This window comes from Nelumbo nucifera, chromosome 1, assembly GCF_055504915.1.
Source record: "Nelumbo nucifera cultivar China Antique chromosome 1, China Antique-T2T, whole genome shotgun sequence".
In the NCBI taxonomy this organism is placed as follows: domain Eukaryota; kingdom Viridiplantae; phylum Streptophyta; class Magnoliopsida; order Proteales; family Nelumbonaceae; genus Nelumbo; species Nelumbo nucifera.
In genome coordinates, this window is record NC_142649.1 from 99263372 (window position 1) to 99281900 (window position 18529).

At 38.8% G+C, this 18529-nt stretch overlaps 2 protein-coding genes across 11 annotated transcripts in view; both read left to right on the top strand.

Moving 5' to 3' along the window:
* Positions 1-13934, top strand: part of LOC148803601 (uncharacterized) — a 37741-nt gene extending 23807 nt beyond the window's left edge. For 2 of the 3 annotated variants that reach the window (XM_088889988.1, XM_088889994.1), the window contains one exon: positions 12964-13934. The gene's annotated coding sequence lies outside the window, so the exon portion shown is untranslated. Of the gene's footprint in view, positions 1-1415; positions 11308-12963 lie in introns of those variants that run through there. The other variant, XR_016077474.1, reaches the window with a different exon arrangement.
* The window catches only part of LOC109114253 (DNA mismatch repair protein MSH4-like), a 103732-nt gene that overhangs the window by 475 nt on the left and 84728 nt on the right, over positions 1-18529 (top strand). For 2 of the 8 annotated variants that reach the window (XR_016077476.1, XM_088889999.1), the window contains exons 2-3: positions 92-1213; positions 1347-1405. Coding sequence is in view for 1 of the 8 variants with exons in the window: in XM_088889999.1 (XP_088746125.1) it covers positions 1153-1213; positions 1347-1405 (120 nt within the window). In the remaining 7 variants the exon portion in view is untranslated. The remainder of the gene's footprint in view (positions 1-91; positions 1214-1346; positions 1406-18529) is intronic. The other 6 variants (XR_016077480.1, XR_016077481.1, XR_016077482.1 and 3 more) reach the window with 6 other exon arrangements.

Here is an 18529-nt window from a genome sequence, read left to right on the forward strand (position 1 = left end):
CTCGGGCTCGGGCCTCAGGGGCCGGCTCAGGCTTAAAATGTAGGCCCCGGCCAAATTCCTGTCCGTGCCTAATATTTTATGTTTATACCAGGTGAAAGCCCTGCCCGACCCAAAATCTCGGAGAAAAAGAAAGAAAAAAAAACTCGTTAATAATATTAAAAGAATATCCGAATTCAACAGAAAGAAAAATAGAAAGATATTATTCCCACACAAATGGAAGTGCGACAGTTGGGAAAGTGGAACTTGCGAAGATACGCCGGTCAGTTCCATGATCATATTACCGTTAACAGCAGGAAGGAAGATATCAAGAAATTAGATTTTAGAAACTGAAAGAAAAAGAAAAGCATAAAAACCATTGCACTTTACAAAAATTATTGACGCCTTCCACCGTTTCTTCTTCGTATGTTCCTCGTCTCTCCCAAGTTCCAATCTTTTCTGCATCTCTCCATGCGGCGTGGAGATATCAGCGTCCGTCATCGCGGAATTCGATAGATATCAGCGTCCGTCATCGTGGAGACGGGTAACGCGCGCCTTGTGGAAATACAAGCGAGAGAAGGAGATGAGAGGAGGAAGCGGGTTACGATATTGCAGATGCATGCAGGCTTTCAAAGATTAGGGTTTTGTGGATTTCGGATTTCGGAGAAAGTCTGAACGATGACTTGAGGAGTCTCTTTTTCCGTTCTCCGCCATCATCGGTATATATCGTAAGCTGCAAGCCTGCAAGCATTCTCTTCGGTTAAAATTTTGTGGATTTCAAATTTCATAGAAAGTCTGAACGATGAGTTGAGGAATCTCCTTTTCCGTTTCCCGCCACTATCCGTAGATAACGTTGGCAGATGGCTGCAAGCATTCGCTTCGGTTAGGGTTTTGTGGATTTCAGATTTCAAAGAAAGTCTGACGATGAGTTGAAGAGTATCTTTTTCCGTTTCCCGCCATGGTCGGTATACACAAAAGGTTTTAGATCTGTACATATAGGCAAGAACGTAGATTCCGATGTAATGGTCATGTATCCTATATCATGGCCGTGGATATTCGTCCTATTAGATCAAGTTCCTACATCCCACGATAAATACCCGATGCAACGACTAACAAGACATGTATATCCTTTCTGCAGTGGTAGAAGTCACCGTTATAATCGGCTAGAAAAGGAGAATGGAAGACAAAGGTGGAGAGAAGTCGAGCATTGTGATCGGTCTGATCGAGAACAGTGGAGGTATCGTATTTGATCCAAGATGTTGTCTCTCTCTTTCTCACTCAAATATTCTATTGCGATCTTATCGAGGTTGAAGATTTTTGAAACTACAAGTATTTTTTTCTTTTCCTCCTTAACGTTGTTCGGTATTCAGATCATCTGCAGCTTCTCGAGTATCAACCTATGATCCTATCCACAAGCATTGGCTGTAAGGTAACTTAATTTGGAATTTGGAAATGAAAATCCTTATTTGCTTTATTCTCGCTCTTAGTGCTACTAGCTCATCTCAGACTTAAGAGGACTGAGATTAACGGTTCCAGATTTGGTGGGATTTTTATTTTTTATTTTTTTTATTTTCATGGTTACATGTTATCTGGCTTGTCTGGTAAAAAATTTCATTCTTAATATCCCAAAACTGGGTTTGATATTTGTTTTTATCTACTGACCTACTAACCCCTAATCTGCTTGCCCACCCAGGAAATTAAAAAGATAAATGTGACTATTGTTTTCATGATATGCTAAGATTTTTTTTTTTTTTAATTTTAAAATTACTGTAAGTTCCTTTTTCATTATAACTTATTTGCAATATATCTTCTGAAATCAAATGCTTTAAAAGTTGGTGAACTTCACTGTGATTTCCTAGATTTCTCTTTTCTAGGATTGATACAAAAGAACAATTGGTGTGTGGGAGTACTTATTAAAACTACTATTTTCCACTTAGTATGCGCTGTCATTTAGTTTATAAGATGATGAAGCATATTGATTTATTACGTTATAATATTGTGAGAACTAGCTTTACCATGACAGGTTGCATTTATTGGTAAACTAGAATTTGACATTATCTATTGTTTATTCTAAGAGTGTACATGGTGAATATAGTACTGCCACCCATAATTTTTATCAAGGTTGAACTCCATGTTATACTGATAACCTGTTGTGGAAGTCCCTGCATACTAGTTTCTTTGGATTGTCAGAGGCTCTGCAGGAGTACCTACTAAGTGTAGATAGAAAACAAAGTTCAAATCTAAGTGGTGGTTCAGAAATCAGTGACAAGCAGAGTTACAGAGATAACTTGAAAGATAATTCGAAGGATGAAGGACAAAGTATCAAAGGACCTCAAGCCATAGATTGCAGTGACTCTAGGAGCTGAGGACTGCTCTTAGAAGTAGCGGATGGAGAGTGGGAGAAGAACTTGATTTTGACTGTAGACAAGAGTCCAAGATTAGGAGAATGTTGCAGGGGCGTTTGCGAAGAGATTTAATTTAAATGGTACTGCTATAGCTAGACCTTTTGATGACTCAAAGGCTGTGTATTATGGAGCTGGTGAAGAAGTAGTGATCCCAGATGCTGAGTCGGTGGAAACTCCAGTCAGAAGAGTAAGGATAGAGAACTGGTTTCTGTCTTGTAACCATAATAGCATCTCAGAAAGTCCTCTCAAGCTCCAGCTGGTAGGGCTTTTCCCTTCAATTACTGGCCCTTATACCACTCTGTAGGACTGGTGTCCCACAAAAGACCAATTTCATAGTTCATAAGGTTTTCTTCTTTCAATGGACAGTCCATTTCAATGGACAGTCGTCAACCAATGGCCTTCCCATGATTCAATTTTATTACCAAAGACAAGGTAAAACTTGTGTACTGATTGTGGAACATTGGCAGGATACACTGGATGTCTATCGGAGGAAAGTCAAGAGTTGTTATGTGTCGTAGTCCATCATTCCAACCGTTTTTTGTTAGCTCATGTATACTTACCACAAACCGGTGGCATAATGTTTTGGCGGCTTTTTGGGATATCGAAATTCGTAGGCCTAAATTTGTAGTGAACACTAATGGGCTCCCAGAGAATGGTTTGGATACTGGAGTTATGTGCATAGATATATTAACTTCTCGTTGGAGGGCTATTCATAGTACTTTTCCCCTATTTCCGTATCGCATCATGTATGGTCTCTTGTATGGAAACAAGGTCAAATTCATTGAAGACCATCCAATCAAAGAGGAACAAGAGTAACCCCATCTAACACATGCAAATGGCTAGAAACAAGAGCAATTTCATAGTTCATAAGGTTTTCTTCTTTAGCCCAATGTTTCAGCTAAACCCAAAGGAGACAAGGGGATAACAAGCTCAGAAATAGATTTGCATATAAGAGAAGAAACAACGAAGATGGAGTGGAAGTGATCTTTCAATGGGGACTCCTCAACCTAGGGCTTCCCAAGATTTGATTTTATTACCAAAGATGAGGTCATACTTGTAGTCATTGATAGATTTGTTGGGGATAAACAAATTTGGGTTCCTAACTCCTCAAGTAGGTTTTCTGGTGGTTTCTATTTTAAAATGTTTGTTAGGGTCATTCCCCTCCCCAGGTCCATTCTTGTGACATGTTGAGAGTTCTGGCCTGCACCTATCCCACAAATGTAGTGGCTTTTGTTGGGTAGTTTTAAATGGAAGTATCAACCCTCGTGATGTTTTGCAAAAAAAAAAAAAAAAAAAAACAAAAGAGACCTAGTGGCCCTTTATCTCCTCAAATAGGACTGGTGTCTCATAAATGACCATCAAATCTAAGAGGATCTAGAGTAACGCCATCTAACAGATGCAAAAGGCAAGAAACAAGAGCAATTTTAGAGTTGAAAATGTTTTCTTCACTAGTCCAAAGTTCAATCTAAAGCCAAAGGAGACAAGGGGATAAAAAGTTCAGAAATAATTTTATTTTTAAGAGAAGGAACGATTAAGATAGGGTGGAAGTGATCTTTCAATGGAGAGTCCTCAACCAAGGGCCTTCCCATGATTTGATTTTATTAACAAAAACAAGGTCAAACTTGTAGTGATTGAGGAATAGTGGGAGGATACACTGGATGTCTATCATAGGAAACTCAAGAGTAGTTCTATGTCATAATCCATCATTCCATCCTGTATTTGTTAGCTCATGCATACTTACCACAATACAGTGGCATAATGTTTTGACGGCTTTGTGGGATTTCAAAAATCATAGGCATAAATTTGTGGTGAGCACTCATGGGCTCTCAGAGAATGGTTGGGATGCTGGAGTTATGTGCATAGATAAATTAACTTCTCCTTGGAGGGCTATTCATAATACTCTACCCCCTATTTCCTTATTGCATCATGTATGGTCTCTCATATGGAAACAAGGTCAAATTCTTGGAAGATCTCTAGTTTGGGGAATCCTTGTTGAAAGGTGTATTTCTTCGTCTTTTCTCCATATCGAATCATAATTAGAAAACAATCTCTAAGATTGTTCTAACTCTTCATCCCTTGGATTTGATTGGAAGTTGGATTTTAGAAGAAACCCGAGAGCGTTTGAATTTGTTCCCATTTAAGAGGATCTAGAGTAACGCCATCCAACACATGCAAAAGCCTAGAAACAAGAGCAATTTCAGAGTTGAAAGGGTTTTCTTCACTAGCCCAAAGTTCCATTTAAAGGCAAAGGAGACTAGGGGATAAAAAGCACAAAAATAATTTTATTTTTAAGAGAAGGAACGATGAAGATGGGGTGGAAGTGATCTTTCAATGGAGAGTCCTCAACAAAGGGCCTTCCCATGATTTGATTTTATTACCTAAGACAAGGTCAAACTTGTAGTGATTGAGGAATAGTGGGAGGATACACTGGATGGCTATCGAAGGAAAGTCAAGAGTAGTTCTGTGTCATAATCCATCATTCCAACCATTATTTGTTAGCTCATGCATACTTACCACAACGCGGTGGCATAATGTTTTGGCAGTTTTGTGGGATATCGAAAATCATAGGCTTAAATTTGTGGCGAGCACTCATGGGCTTTCAGAGAATGGTTGGGATGCTGGAGTTATGTGCATAGTTACATTAACTTCTCCTTGGAGGGCTATTCATAGTACTCTTCCCCTATTTCCTTATCGCATCATGTATGGTCTCTCGTAAGGAAACAAGGTCAAATTCTTGGAAGATCTCTAGTTTGGGGAATCCTTATTGAAAGGTGTATTTCCTCGTCTTTTCTCCATATCGAATCTTAACTAGAAAACAATCTCTAATATTGTCCTAACTCTATGGGAACCAGGAGAGGTGAAAAATGATTACTTGATCAGATGGGTGATAGTTAACAAACCAAAGGTAGAAGGGGGTTTAGGGATAGGGAACATAGTGCTAAAGAATGTAGCCCTTTTGGGAAGTGGCTATGGAGATGGCCCCGAGAGAGAGAGAGAGATTATGGCATGAGGTGGTGGCAAGCATTCATGGTTGTGCAGGAAATGGTTGGGATTCCGGGATATCTCACCGAGCTACGCTTACTACACCTTGGAAGGCTATACATGGTATTGTCCCTCGCTTCCTCAGATTCATCAAGTATGATGCTTGTTCTGGTAATGGTATTCTGTTCTGTGAGGATATTTGGGTGGGTACTCAACCCCTCAAAGATTGTTTTCCCCTCGCTCTATTCCATTTCCCTTCACAAATATGAGCCAATTGCAACTTTCTCCCAAGCCCGTTAAACCACTTATCTTTAAACTGGGACTTTGGATTTCGTAGAGGGTTAAGGGATGGTGAATCAAATTGTGTTATTGAGCTAATTCATATACTAGAATCCGTTTGTTGGCCCCCATTTCTTTTGGTCAAAGGGTTTGGACTCCTCTTCCAAAAGGTACTTTTACTTGCTCTTCTTTTCTAAAATCCCTCAGTTCTAACCCCTTTTCCCAAGGATTCCCTTTCAAAGAATTCTGGGCGTTACCTATTCCCCCAAAAATTGCTGTATTCTGCTGGGAAGTCTTCTATGGGAAGATCAATACTTTGGAAAACTTACAGAAAAAGAGACCCTCGCTTTGTCTTTCCCCAAATTGGTGTTCCTTGTGTAAGGCCGAGAATGAGGATTGTGTCCATTTGCTGATCTCCTGTTCCTTTGCTACAGCTATATGGAGGTGGAGCCTTTGTTTATTTGGAGGTAGGTGGTCTTTGCCTTCTGATTTAAGCTTGTTATTCAACCCATCTGTCTTTGTTTGGCACAGTAGAAGAGGTAAGGTCATGTGGAAATGTGTCATGGCAGCCACTCTGTGGACTATTTGGGAGGAAAGGAATGCAAGAATTTTCATAGAGAAGGAAAGAGGGTTAGATGAAAAGAAGGATTGTATCCTAACAAGAGCAATCCATTGGCTGAAAACTGTGGATATCTTTGATGACTTCTCCTTTGATGATTTGTGGAGAAATTGGCTAGTAATAGCTAACACTTCAACAAAGAAGGATTGAATTCTGTCAGAATGGATTCCACCTTTGGAAGGTGTCATCAAGCTGAACTTTGATGGAAGTAGCCAAGGCAACCCCGGGTCTTCAGGTATAGGGGGTATCCTGAGAAATAAGGACAGCAACATAATTTCCCTATTCTCAGGACCGGTGGGAGTGGGGGATTCCACAAGGGCAGAGCATCTACTAGTTGAAGGGGACTCTCAGGTGGTAACCAGGTGGCTCCTAAACTTGGATACCACCATTTTGGGCTACAAAGATCTCATCAAAAAAGTAAAGTGGTTAATCAGTAATATGAGAGTTGAGGTAAAATGGGTTAGTAGGTCTGCTAATTCTTTGGCTGATGCTTTAGCCAAACAGGGGGTTTCTAGGGAAGATCTTTTTTGTGCTTCTATGTAAGTTGTCATTAATTTGGAAATCTGTACTTAACTAGCCCGTAGAGGTTGCAACTCGTACCTTTCCTTGAGGACTTTGTACTATTGTCTATTGCTGTTTTATAAAATCATTTCAATTATCAAAAAAAAAAAATATTGTCCTAACTCTTCATCCTTTGGATTTGATTGGAAGTAGGAATTTAGAACAAATACGAGAGCATTTGAATTTGTTCCCATTCAAGAGTATCTAGAGTAATGCCATCTAACACATTTAAAAGGAAAGAAACAAGAGTAATTTCAAAGTTGTAAAGGTTTTCTTCACTAGCCCAAAGTTCCATATAAAGCCAAAGGAGACTAGGGGATAAAAAGCTCAGAAATAGTTTTATTTTTAAGCGAAGGAACGATGAAGATAGGTTGGAAGTGATCTTTCAATGGAAAGTCCTCAACCAAGGGCCTTCCCATGATATGATTTTATTACCAAAGACAAGGTCATACTTGTAGTGATTGAGGAATAGTGGGAGGATACAATGGATGTCTATCGGAGGAAAGTCAAGAGTTGTTCTGTGTCGTAGTCCATCATTCCAACCGTTTTTTGTTAGCTCATGTATACTTACCACAAACCGGTGGCATAATATTTTGGCGGCTTTGTGGGATATCGAAATTCGTAGTTATAAATTTGTGGTGATCACTCATGGGCTCCCAGAGAATCGTTGGGATACTGGAGTTATGTGCATAGATACATTAACTTCTCCTTGGAGGGCTATTCATAGTACTTCTCCCCTATTTCCTTATCGCGTCATTTGTGGTCTCTCGTATGGAAACAAGGTCAAATTCTTGGAAGATCTCTAGTTTCAGAATCCTTGTTGAATGCATGTATATTTACCACAAACCGGTGGCATAATGTTTTGGCGGCTTTGTGGGATATCGAAATTCGTAGTTATAAATTTGTGGTGATCACTCATGGGCTAGATGTTGAGTAACGCCATCTAACACATACAAAAGGCTAGATGCAAGGGCAATTTTAGAGATGAAAAAGTTTTATTTGCTAGCCCAATGTTCCATCTAATGCCAAAGGAGACTAGGGGTTAACAAGCTCAAAAGTAGTTTTATTTTTAAGAGATGGAACGATGAACATAGCGTGGTAGTTATCTTTCAATGGAGAGTCCTCAACCAAGGGCCTTCCCATGATTTGATTTTAATACCAATGACAAGGTCAAACTTGTAGTGATTGAGGAATATTGGGAGGATACACTGGATGTCTATCAGAGGAAAGTCAAGAGTAGTTCTATGTCATAATCCATTACTACAACGCGGTGGCATAATGTTTTGGCAGCTTTGTGGGATTTCAAAAATCATAGGCATAAATATGTGGTGAGCACTCATGGGCTCTCAGAGAATGGTTGAGGTGTTAGAGTTTTGTGCATAAATACATTAACTTCTCCTTGGAGGGCTATTCATAGTAATCTACCCCTATTTCCTTATGGCATCATGTATGGTCTCTCGTATGGAAACAAGCTCAAAATCATGGGAGATCTCTAGTTTGGGGAATCCTTGTTGAAAGGTGTATTTCCTCGTCCTTACTACATATCAAATCATAATTAGAAAACAATCTCCAAGAGCGTTGAATTTGTTCCCATTTAAGAGGATCTAGAGTAACGCCATTTAACACATGCGAAAGGCTAGAAACAAGAGCAATTTCAGAGTTGAAAAGGTTTTTCTTCACTAGCCCAAAATTTCATCTTGGACCAAAGGGGGCTAGGGTGGTTAGAAAGCTTAAAAGTAGTTTCATTGTTGAACGGTGTATTTCCTCGTCCTTACTCCGTGTCGAATCTTAGTGATTGAGGAATAGTGGGAGGATACACTGGATGTCTATCGAAGGAAAGTCAAGAGTAGTTTTGTGTTATAATCCATCATTCCAACCATTATTTGTTAGCTCATGCATACTTACCACAACGCGGTGGCATAATGTTTTGGCGGTTTTGTGGGATATCGAAAATCATAGGCATAATTTTGTGGTGAGAACTCATGGGCTTTTAGAGAATGGTTGGGGTGCTGGAGTTATGTGCATAGATACATTAACTTCTCTTTGGAGGGCTATTCATAGTATTCTTCCCTTATTTCCTTATCGCATCTTGTATGGTCTCTCATAAGGAAACAAGGTCAAATTCTTGGAAGATCTCTAGTTTGGGGAATCCTTGTTGAACGGTGTATTTCCTCGTCCTTACTCCGTATCGAATCTTAGTTAGAAAACAATCTCTAAGTTTTTCTAACTCATGGGCTCCCAGAGAATGGTTGGGATATTGGAGTTTTGTGTATTGATACATTAATCTTCCTTTTTTCTTTGACGACTTGAGCATGGAGCCATCAAACAACTTGTCCATTCTAGTAGGGAGAGATCACTTGCATCCATTCGTTTTGCATATTAGATGTGAACCAGGAGATTTACACCAGTTGAATCTCTTCCTTTGTATTGAATCTCAAGTATTAATACCCCCATGGAAGGCTTCTAGCAGAAGAGAAGACACTAATTTTCGAAGGGATGGGAACACATCAAACTTCCTTTACAAGATTGGACATCGGGGAGGGACTAGAGGAAATTAATGATTTTAAAGGAGGCACAAAAAAAAAAAAAACCACCCGTAGGACTAGTGGCCCACAAACAACTGTCCAATCTAATGGGATCTAGAGAAACCCCATCCAACAAATGCAAAAGGCAAGAAACAAGAGGAATTTCAGTGTTCCTAAGGTTTTTCTTTTTAGCCCAAAGTTTCCGCCAATGCCCGAAGGAGACAAGGGGATAGCAGGCTTAGAAATAGTTTTGCCTTTAAGAGAGGAAACGATGAAGATAGATTGGAAGATATCTTTCAAAGAAGACTTCTCAACCCAAAGGTCTTCCCAATACATAGAGTGGAAGATATCTTTCATGTAACTCTTGTTGTCGACCTATAAAAATTTTATCAAATCATTTAAGTTATATTTATATAAGTTAACATTTTATTAGATAATGTGGGTGCATGGCCTAGCATGTGAAATCATTGGTTGTGACGCTTGAGCTATCTTCTGAAGGCCATGTCTTTCTCTTGTAGCACTGTCAGCATGCACACATGTATGTGCCTGCATTTTAGAGTGGTTTATCATTCATTCTTTTATGACATGGAACATTTGTTTTAACAATACCAATAATAAGAAAAAATTTGTAATGATGCTTGAACTACAAGAATATCTGCATAAGACCCATATAATGTGGCTGTTACAAGGAATTTCCTATCCAGGACTAGACTACTCCAAGCCCAACCCTCTTCATCCTTTAAAAGACATCAAGACTATCAATCCTCTTCTGCCCAATCCTCTTCCTATCCATAGGAGGAACAAGAGTTTTTAGGTTAACTACTTTTTCTATCAGTAGGTTAACTACATTTTCTTGTACTATGGTTGTATTATTGTTTATGTCAATTGGATTCTTGTTCAGTAAAACTACTCTCTGTGTTTTCAATTTAAAGCCAAACTGTATAAGATTCAAACTTGGAAAATTATAATTTTAATTATCGGAAGACCAAGAATGCTCAATATGTCAAAGGTGATGAGCAAATGGTTTTCGTAACAGATGACTAGGTGCAAGATAGAATTATTGTTAAAATTTATTAAATGAAAATCTAGTTCCTAGGACTAGACTATAATCTTTGGGTACTTGTACAACCAGGGTGTTTGGAGTCAAACAAGCTGAAGCAAAGATGAACACAAGAAAGCTTTGGAGCCAGGATAATGCCTTGAAATAGGTTAAGGAATTATCTATTGCAGTGGAGTTCACCTCTGTTCTTACGACAGTGGTTAGAGATTATAATATACATGATGGAGTAACATGACTAGATCTCTTTAATTGGGTTTAGACTGAGCTTTCAGGGAATTGGTTCGTACTACCTTAGAAAGGAACTTAGCGGACTAGTTCTGTTTAGGACTGATCAGGTGGTTCTTTTTGTTGCAATTCCTATTTTTCATAAAATCTTATTGGAAAATAAATATAATTAACTATTTGAGTTTCTCATTGCAGTTTCTGTACAAATTCCTTCACATTCTCTCATAAAATACATGTATATTTGTTTTCATCAAATGTTTTCTGAAGATATAACATGAAACAACATGACTCCACAAATAGAACTCTGCTATAATAATATTTAAGTTGCTTACACTAAATTACACTAAAGAAACTGGTAAGCAGAATTTCTTGAAAATAGTGCATAGATAGTGTTATAGAGAAAGAAGTTTTTAAGTGGCTGTATTCTGGAAGCTGCATACTTCTAATATTTATAGAGGTGATGAACTGGTCCATGATGCCATTCAAGATAGGGTCTTCTGTGACTACTGTTTCAAGGCTAACAAAATTTTCAATGTGGCCTATGGTGTTGATAATGTTAGAAGGAGACAGGTGCTGATATCAAGCATTATCCTTCTTAAGACTGCTTTGGAGCTTCTCCGAAACATTTCCAAGCCCATCTGTGAAAATGAAAAATATGCTTCTATATTTGAAAAGGTTAAGTTACACTTGCTTTTGCTTACATTATTATATGTGTTTATATGCTATTATGTGTTTTTTTAGCAAATAAAAACTCATTAAATAAGTGTTGTGATAATAATGTATTTGTGCCATGCTGATATCCATGTTCTTTTATTTCATTCTTATTTACTAGCGGTGACTCATGTGATGCATTGGATGCTTTCTAAAAATGTATTTTTAAGGGAAAAAAAATGAAGTTACGGTGATTCACCGAAGGTTTTATATATTTCTGGTTCTTTACATATAAAATAGGAGGAAAAACAATTTTTTCCTTTTAAGTTATTGAGCTTCTAGCTTATTCCTATATATATTTATACTTTATACCATCTATAGATTGTTGTTGGACTATCAGGTCCCATACCCAGATATCCTGTTTTCTTTCCAAAAGATACTTAAATTATTAGATGATGTTTGCTAAGACCATTACGGTCATATACCAAGCAAGTTCCTTGCATTTTTAGCACAAGATGACTGTTGATAATCTCTTAGCAAATAACAGAGATTAAAGAATTGATTTGACTTAGAATTAACTAATCCTTATTATAATCTCAGATAGGGGGTAGGGTGACCTTGATTAGGGCTACATTTGCCAACCTTCCAACCTATACTACCTATCAGTGTTCAGGAGTCCCCCAAGGGAGGCTAAGAAACTGGAGAAGGTAATGAGGGACTTTCTGTGGGAACCAGGGGAGGTGAAAAAGGATCATCTGGTTAGATGGGAGATAGTTAATAAACCTAAGGAAGAAGGGGGTCTAGGGATAGGGAATATAGTGCTGAAGAATGTAGCCCTCCTTGGAAAGTGGTTATGGAGATGGCCCCGAGAGAGAGAGAGAGAGAGAGAGTATGGCATGAGGTGGTGTTTAGCATTCATGGCTGCTCAGGAAATGGTTGGGATGGTGGGATATCTTGTCGAGCTACCCTTACAACACCTTAGAAAGCTATACATGGTATTCTCCCTCGCTTCCTCAGTTTTATCAGGTATGATGCCTGTTCTGGTGATGTTATCAGGTTCTGGGAGGATGTTTGGGTGGGTACTCAACCCCTCAAAGATCAATTCCCCTCGCTTTACCCTATCCCTTCACAAAAATGAGCTGATTGCAAATTTTCTTCCGAACCCGTTAAGTCCCTCGTCTTTAAACTGGGATTTCGGTTTTTGTAGGGGATTAGGGATGGTGAGTCGATTTGTATCACTGAGCTTCTTCATTTACTAGAGTCTGTTTGTTTGGACCCCACTTTGTCTAATCAAAGAGTTTGGACTCTTCTTCCTAAAGGTACTTTCACTTGTTCTTCTTTCAAAAATCCCTTAGTTCCAAACCCAATTCCCAAGGGTTCCCTTTCAAAGAAGTTTGGGCCTGACCTATCCCTCCAAAAATTGCTGTATTCTGTTGGAAAGTCTACTATGGGAAAATCAATACCTTGGAAAACTTGCAGAAAAAGAGACCCTCTCTTTGTTTCTCCCTGAATTGGTGTTTCTTGTGCAAGGCCCAGAACGATGACCGTTTCCATTTGCTGATTTCCTGCTCTTTTGCTACAAACTTATGGAGTTGGAGTTAGTTTATTTGGAGGTAGGCGGTCTCCACCAACTGATTTGAGTATGTTATTTAACCCATCTTTTTTTGTTTGGCACACTAGAAGAGGCAAGTTCATGTGGAAATGCGTCAGGGCAGCAACCTTATGGACCCTATGGGAGGAAAGGAATGCAAGAGTTTTCTTAGAGAAGGAAAGAAGATTAGATGAAGTGAAGGACTGCATCCTAAGAAGAGCAATACATTGGCTGAAAACCGTGGAGATATTTGATGATTTTTCTTTTGATGACTTGTGGAGGAATTGGTTAGTAATGTTTTGGGCGAAGTTGTAATTTTTTGTCTCTACCTATTCTTTTGTTTTCTTGATTGTACTTAGAAGATAAGTGTGTTTGTCTTCCTTATGTAACCTCTTTGGTGAATTAATGAAATTGTTATTGATCAAAAGAAAAAAAAGGAATTGATTACTAATAGCTAATACTTCTACAAAGAAGAATAAACGCTTATCAGAATGGGATCCGCCGTCAGAAGGTGTCATCAAGTTAAATTTTGATGGAAGTAGCCAAGGTAACCCTGGGCCGTCAGGTATAGGGGGTGTCTTGAGGAACAAGAACAGCAACATCATCTCCTTATTCTCAGGACCGGTGGGAGTGGGGGACTCTACGAGGGCAAAAATACTAGCTGCAGTACAAGGAATTCAGATCGCTAACCAGCTTGGGGTGGAGCATCTCCTAGTTGAAGGGGACTCTCAGGTAGTAACAAGGTGGCTTCTAAAGTGGTTAACTAGGAATATGAGATTTGAGGTAAAATGGGTAAGTAGGTCAGATAATACTGTGGCTGATTCTCTGGCTAAATAGGGGGTATCCAGGGAGATCCTTTTTTGTGCTACTTTGTAAGTTGTTATAATATTTTGGAAGCTGTACTTAACTAACCTGGAGAGGTTGCATCTCGTGCCTCTCCTTGGGACATTGTACTCTTCTCCTCTGCTTATTAATAAACTTCATTCATTTATCAAAAAAAATCTCAGATAGCTGCCGCCATGCTTCATACATTGATATATTTTAAGGATTTTCACATGTTCCAGTCTCTGCTCTCTACCTTTTTTTTCCTTTTTTTCACATTATTGAAAATTAGGATTTACTAATAGAACTATGTAGAATTATTATAAGCTCTTTAATGAAAAGTAAAGGTTTCTTGATATAGGAGTTCTAACATGTCATTGCTGTAGTTTTAATTGAAATTTTTGGGGTTTAATCACAGCTTACCCACCAAAAGAAGAAGGATTGTTTAGTATACAAATATAAAATGTAGTTACATGAATAATAATTAAAATACCAAGCAATGTTTCCTTAAAAAATCAATATTATTAGAAGCTGGACCAGACCTAGAGACTCCTAGGACCTGAACTAGAACATGATTGGGTCAAGTAGGTTGCTGGGTCAACCTAGATTTTAGGTACATGCCATGAGCCCACAACAGGATGTTGGTAGTCCTTTTCGTTCTACTTTCTTCTCCCTTCCCAAGGAAAGAGATGATTGGGAGGCTTGGATGATGATGGTGATGCTTAATTGCTTATAGAAACATGACAGTTTTGAAATAGATGATTGGTTGATTCCAGAAAACCTAGATATTTTTTTTTAATTCCAGAAATGTAGAGCTTAGCAGACCATCGTTCTTAATGATTCCTAACACCAGCTCTTTCCTGTTCTTGTAATCTATTTAAACCTTTTGTTGACTCCCATCCTTTATCCTAATTCTTTCCTGTTTCTCTTCCCCAACCCACTCACCCTCTTAATTTTTCTTGTCATCATTGTTTGCAATTTTAATATACAAAAATACAAAAAAATCGGGAATATTCTACTAATTTTACTGGGATGTTTGGAAATGCCAGATTTACAGAGCTAGTTATGCATTGAAAAGATGAAGAAATACATCTGGTGGGAAATGGGGACTGATGAACATATTAAAAAGAAATCGAATGAAACTCAGCAGCCATATGTAAGATGTCCTTCAATATATGCTGAATAGCCCATGAGCATGATACAGATCTTCCTCTCAAACCAATAAAACCTGATATCAGTGTGAACATAAATGGTTTGTTCCTTTTTTTTTTAATTAACAAATGCGATCCCAACAAAAAAACATTCCAATGTGTTTCCAGCATGATCTGTGTCCACACATCTCAGATTTATAAGTCCCACTCTTATGGTTAGATGTGCAGATACAGATGATATTTAAAATGGTTTAACAGGTCAGTCTCAATAATGTATCATGCAGATGAACTCCCAAACAGTCGAAGCTGTTTTTCCCCCTAAATGGTCCAACAACAATCAAACAAGTAAACATGCATGTTATTCAATAAATCAAATGGGTCCTAGGTTGCAGCTGCATTCAGAAAAACTAGGTGCTGTTAGGAAAAGGATGGAATGAGGTGAACCCAGGCCAGGATTTATTTTGTAATCAAAGTGTTACAGTTCCGAGCCAAATGGGCTTGTACTTCATTGGCCTGCTACACTTTTTGAGTAGTAACTATGGAGACTGTTCAATGAAACTCTCATGGCTATTTATGCAAAAAAAGGAAAACATTTGACCATCTTCTAGTTGCATTGCTTTAAATAGCTGGTGTGATGTTAGACTTCCTGCATGCATTCCTTGGGATGTTGGGGCCTAAGCATCCCAAACTTGAACTTTTAGCCTGTATACATAGGGGGGTTGGTTTTGTAACTAGGGTCACAATTTATTCCATTTAAGTGTTAAGGATCAAAGATCATTTGTATTCTTGTTGCTTCTTAAAGTGGAAATACCCTATCTAAATTCATATCCACAATAACTAGGGTCTCAGTATTCAAAAAGTTTTTGTTTTCAATTTTTTTAAAGGATGATAGACCACTGCTAGTGCACAACCACCAATGAAAGGAAAGTGCTGGGTGCTGCTATCAATGGATCGGATAAACCCGGTAGAACTGAACCAAACCAACTCAATTGTAATTTATAATCAAGTCCGCTCCAGAGAAAGTGCTGGTGGCAAGGAAGAAACAATTGGATGGAGAAGCCATGTTCAGAACCTTTAACTTGTTCCTAGAAAAAGGAAGGGATTAAAAAAGTAAAAAGAACAATTCTTTGTGTTTCCCCAATCACAGTTCTGGTTCTGAACTGTAACTGAAACCCAGCAAGCATGAAGCTTTACCATCAAGCCAGCTGGCATTTCCTTCACAGATTAAAGCTTTCTATACAAATATCACATTGCTCCTTGCAAAAGAAAAAAACTCATAAATCAAATCAGATATTAAAATAAAGAGGAATGAAATATGTAGAGCTGCATACAAAACTTCAGAAGTAAGGCTTAGTTTGTTTGCAGTATGGTATAGATGCAACGGAGCATAATTAGTCCAAGTGTAAAATCTGGTTTACTTTTGCTTTGGATTTAATTGTCTTATTTATTTGTTAAAAATAAAATAAGAATAAATGGTTGGGACCAGAAATGATTTAATTGTCATATAGTTGGGAGGCTTAGATGATGATGATGCTTGTAGAAACATGACAGTTCTGAAATAGATGATTGGTTGATTCTAGAAAATGTAAATGATCTTTTTTTTTAATTCCTGAAATGTAGAGCTTAGCAGACCATCAATTAACAGTGTTGGACCTTGTTCCAGCTGCAGTTGTTAAGTCCTTAAAGTTTGCTGGACTGGGAGTTATTAAGATACTCCCAGACATAGCTTAAAATAATAATAATAATAATGAAGAAAAAGGGCTTTCTTATAAGCCTAGTCAGTCTTATTGATGGGCTGAAACATTTTAGTAAAGAAAGGGGCCTACAGTCTAATTTAGTGAGCAACAGGCCCCAAGTTAATGGGTATTGTTTGTAATGCAATAAGCATTTAATGGGTTTGCAGTAGAGCCTATTTAATGGAACAACAGGCCCTAAAAGAATAAATTTGTATTAACTAATTTCTTGTGACTTGTCCCAATTATTTATAAGCATTTAATGAGTGCAATTCTTGTGTCGGGGAATTGCACTCAAATTCCCCGGTAACCCTAGGTGCGCTCTTATCTCCTGGCAACCCTAGGATTGCACTCAAATTCCCCGGCAACCCCAGGAAGGCCCTGGCAACCCTAAGTGCGCTCTTATCTCTTGGCAACCCCAGGATTGCACTCAAATTCCCCAGTAACCCCGGGAAGGCCCTGGCAACCCTAGGTGCGCTCAAATTCCTTGGAAACCCCAGGTGCACTCAGATTCCTCGGCAACCCCAGGAAGGCCCTAGCAACCCCAAGCACGCTCATATCCCCTGACAACCCTAGGAAGGCCCTGGCAACCCCAAGCGCACTCTGATTCCCTAGCAACCTTGGGAAGGCCTTGGTAACCCCTGGCGCACTCATATTCCCTGGCAACCCCAGGCGCACTAATATTCCCTACCAACCCCAGGCGCACTCATATTCCCTAGCAACCCCAAGCGCACTCAAATTCCCCGACAACCCCGAGAAGGCCTTGGCAACCCCAGGCACACTCAAATTCCCCGAGAAGGTCATGGCAACCCTAGGCGTGCTCATATTCCCTAGCAACCTCAAGCACACTCAGATCCCCCGGCAACCCCAGGCACGCTCACATTACTTAGCAACTCTAGGCTTACATCGAAATTCCACAACAAAACTAAGCACATTCACACCCCCAGGCAACCCTTGGGGGCTTTGTCAATATCAAGTATGATTCCTATCTAATTCATAAACGTTACCTTGTCCAACTCACAAATGCAGTAGTCTAGGGGGGGGGGGACAAACTCCACCCATCCCGTACACTAACAATAGCATTTTACTAAAAAATGACACTAATCTCGACCATTGATATCTCATTCCCATAGGAAGGCTCAGATAGCCCTCTTATGCGTTGACCAAAATCGTCCACAAAGGTCTAGAACTCATAATTAACCCTTTCGGGCTAGTTGCCTTGCCAAACATGGTTGAGATAAACTCTAACTTATGCCAATTATTTAGTTATACTATAACTGAACCCTTACTACATCACCCATGAAGGGCCTCGCCTTCGTAAGGCACAACATCCCCCGATCCTTGTATAGGTAGCAAAACTGCATCTCCCTACAAAAACTAGCTCAACTTCCATTTTCTACAAATATGGACCCTAATACTCACCTCACAGCTCATTCATGCTCTGTCATTTTTTTCGCACTTGATAATTTTTAGCTATTGAGACAATTCCTTTCTACAAATACGCTATCTACATAACGTTATTCGGGATAACTCTTTCATACCTGCTAGTCTCTCAGATATTGGAATAACATTGTTAGCTTTTTTCTCTTTTCTAAAACAATCTACATTAAAGTTTACTATGCTTGTGCTAATGCTAGATCGTGATAAATCCCAATAGGTGCCCAACATAAATACTTGAAATACCCAATGGCTGACATTCTATCTGTGATAAAATCGCAATACTAGTTCACTTACACGATGATCAAACACATTAACTGACACGGTCACGATAGAACCCCTACTTTCATTCATCAATCATACTAGTCGAACTACTAGCAATGATATCAACACTAAGTGTCTTCATTCAACAATTAACCTTGCCTGGGTGTATGATTGCATAGACAAGAAGTGTCTTTTATCGCCAACAAATAGACACAGTTTCACTCCTTGACATCATTTAGCAATTGCGA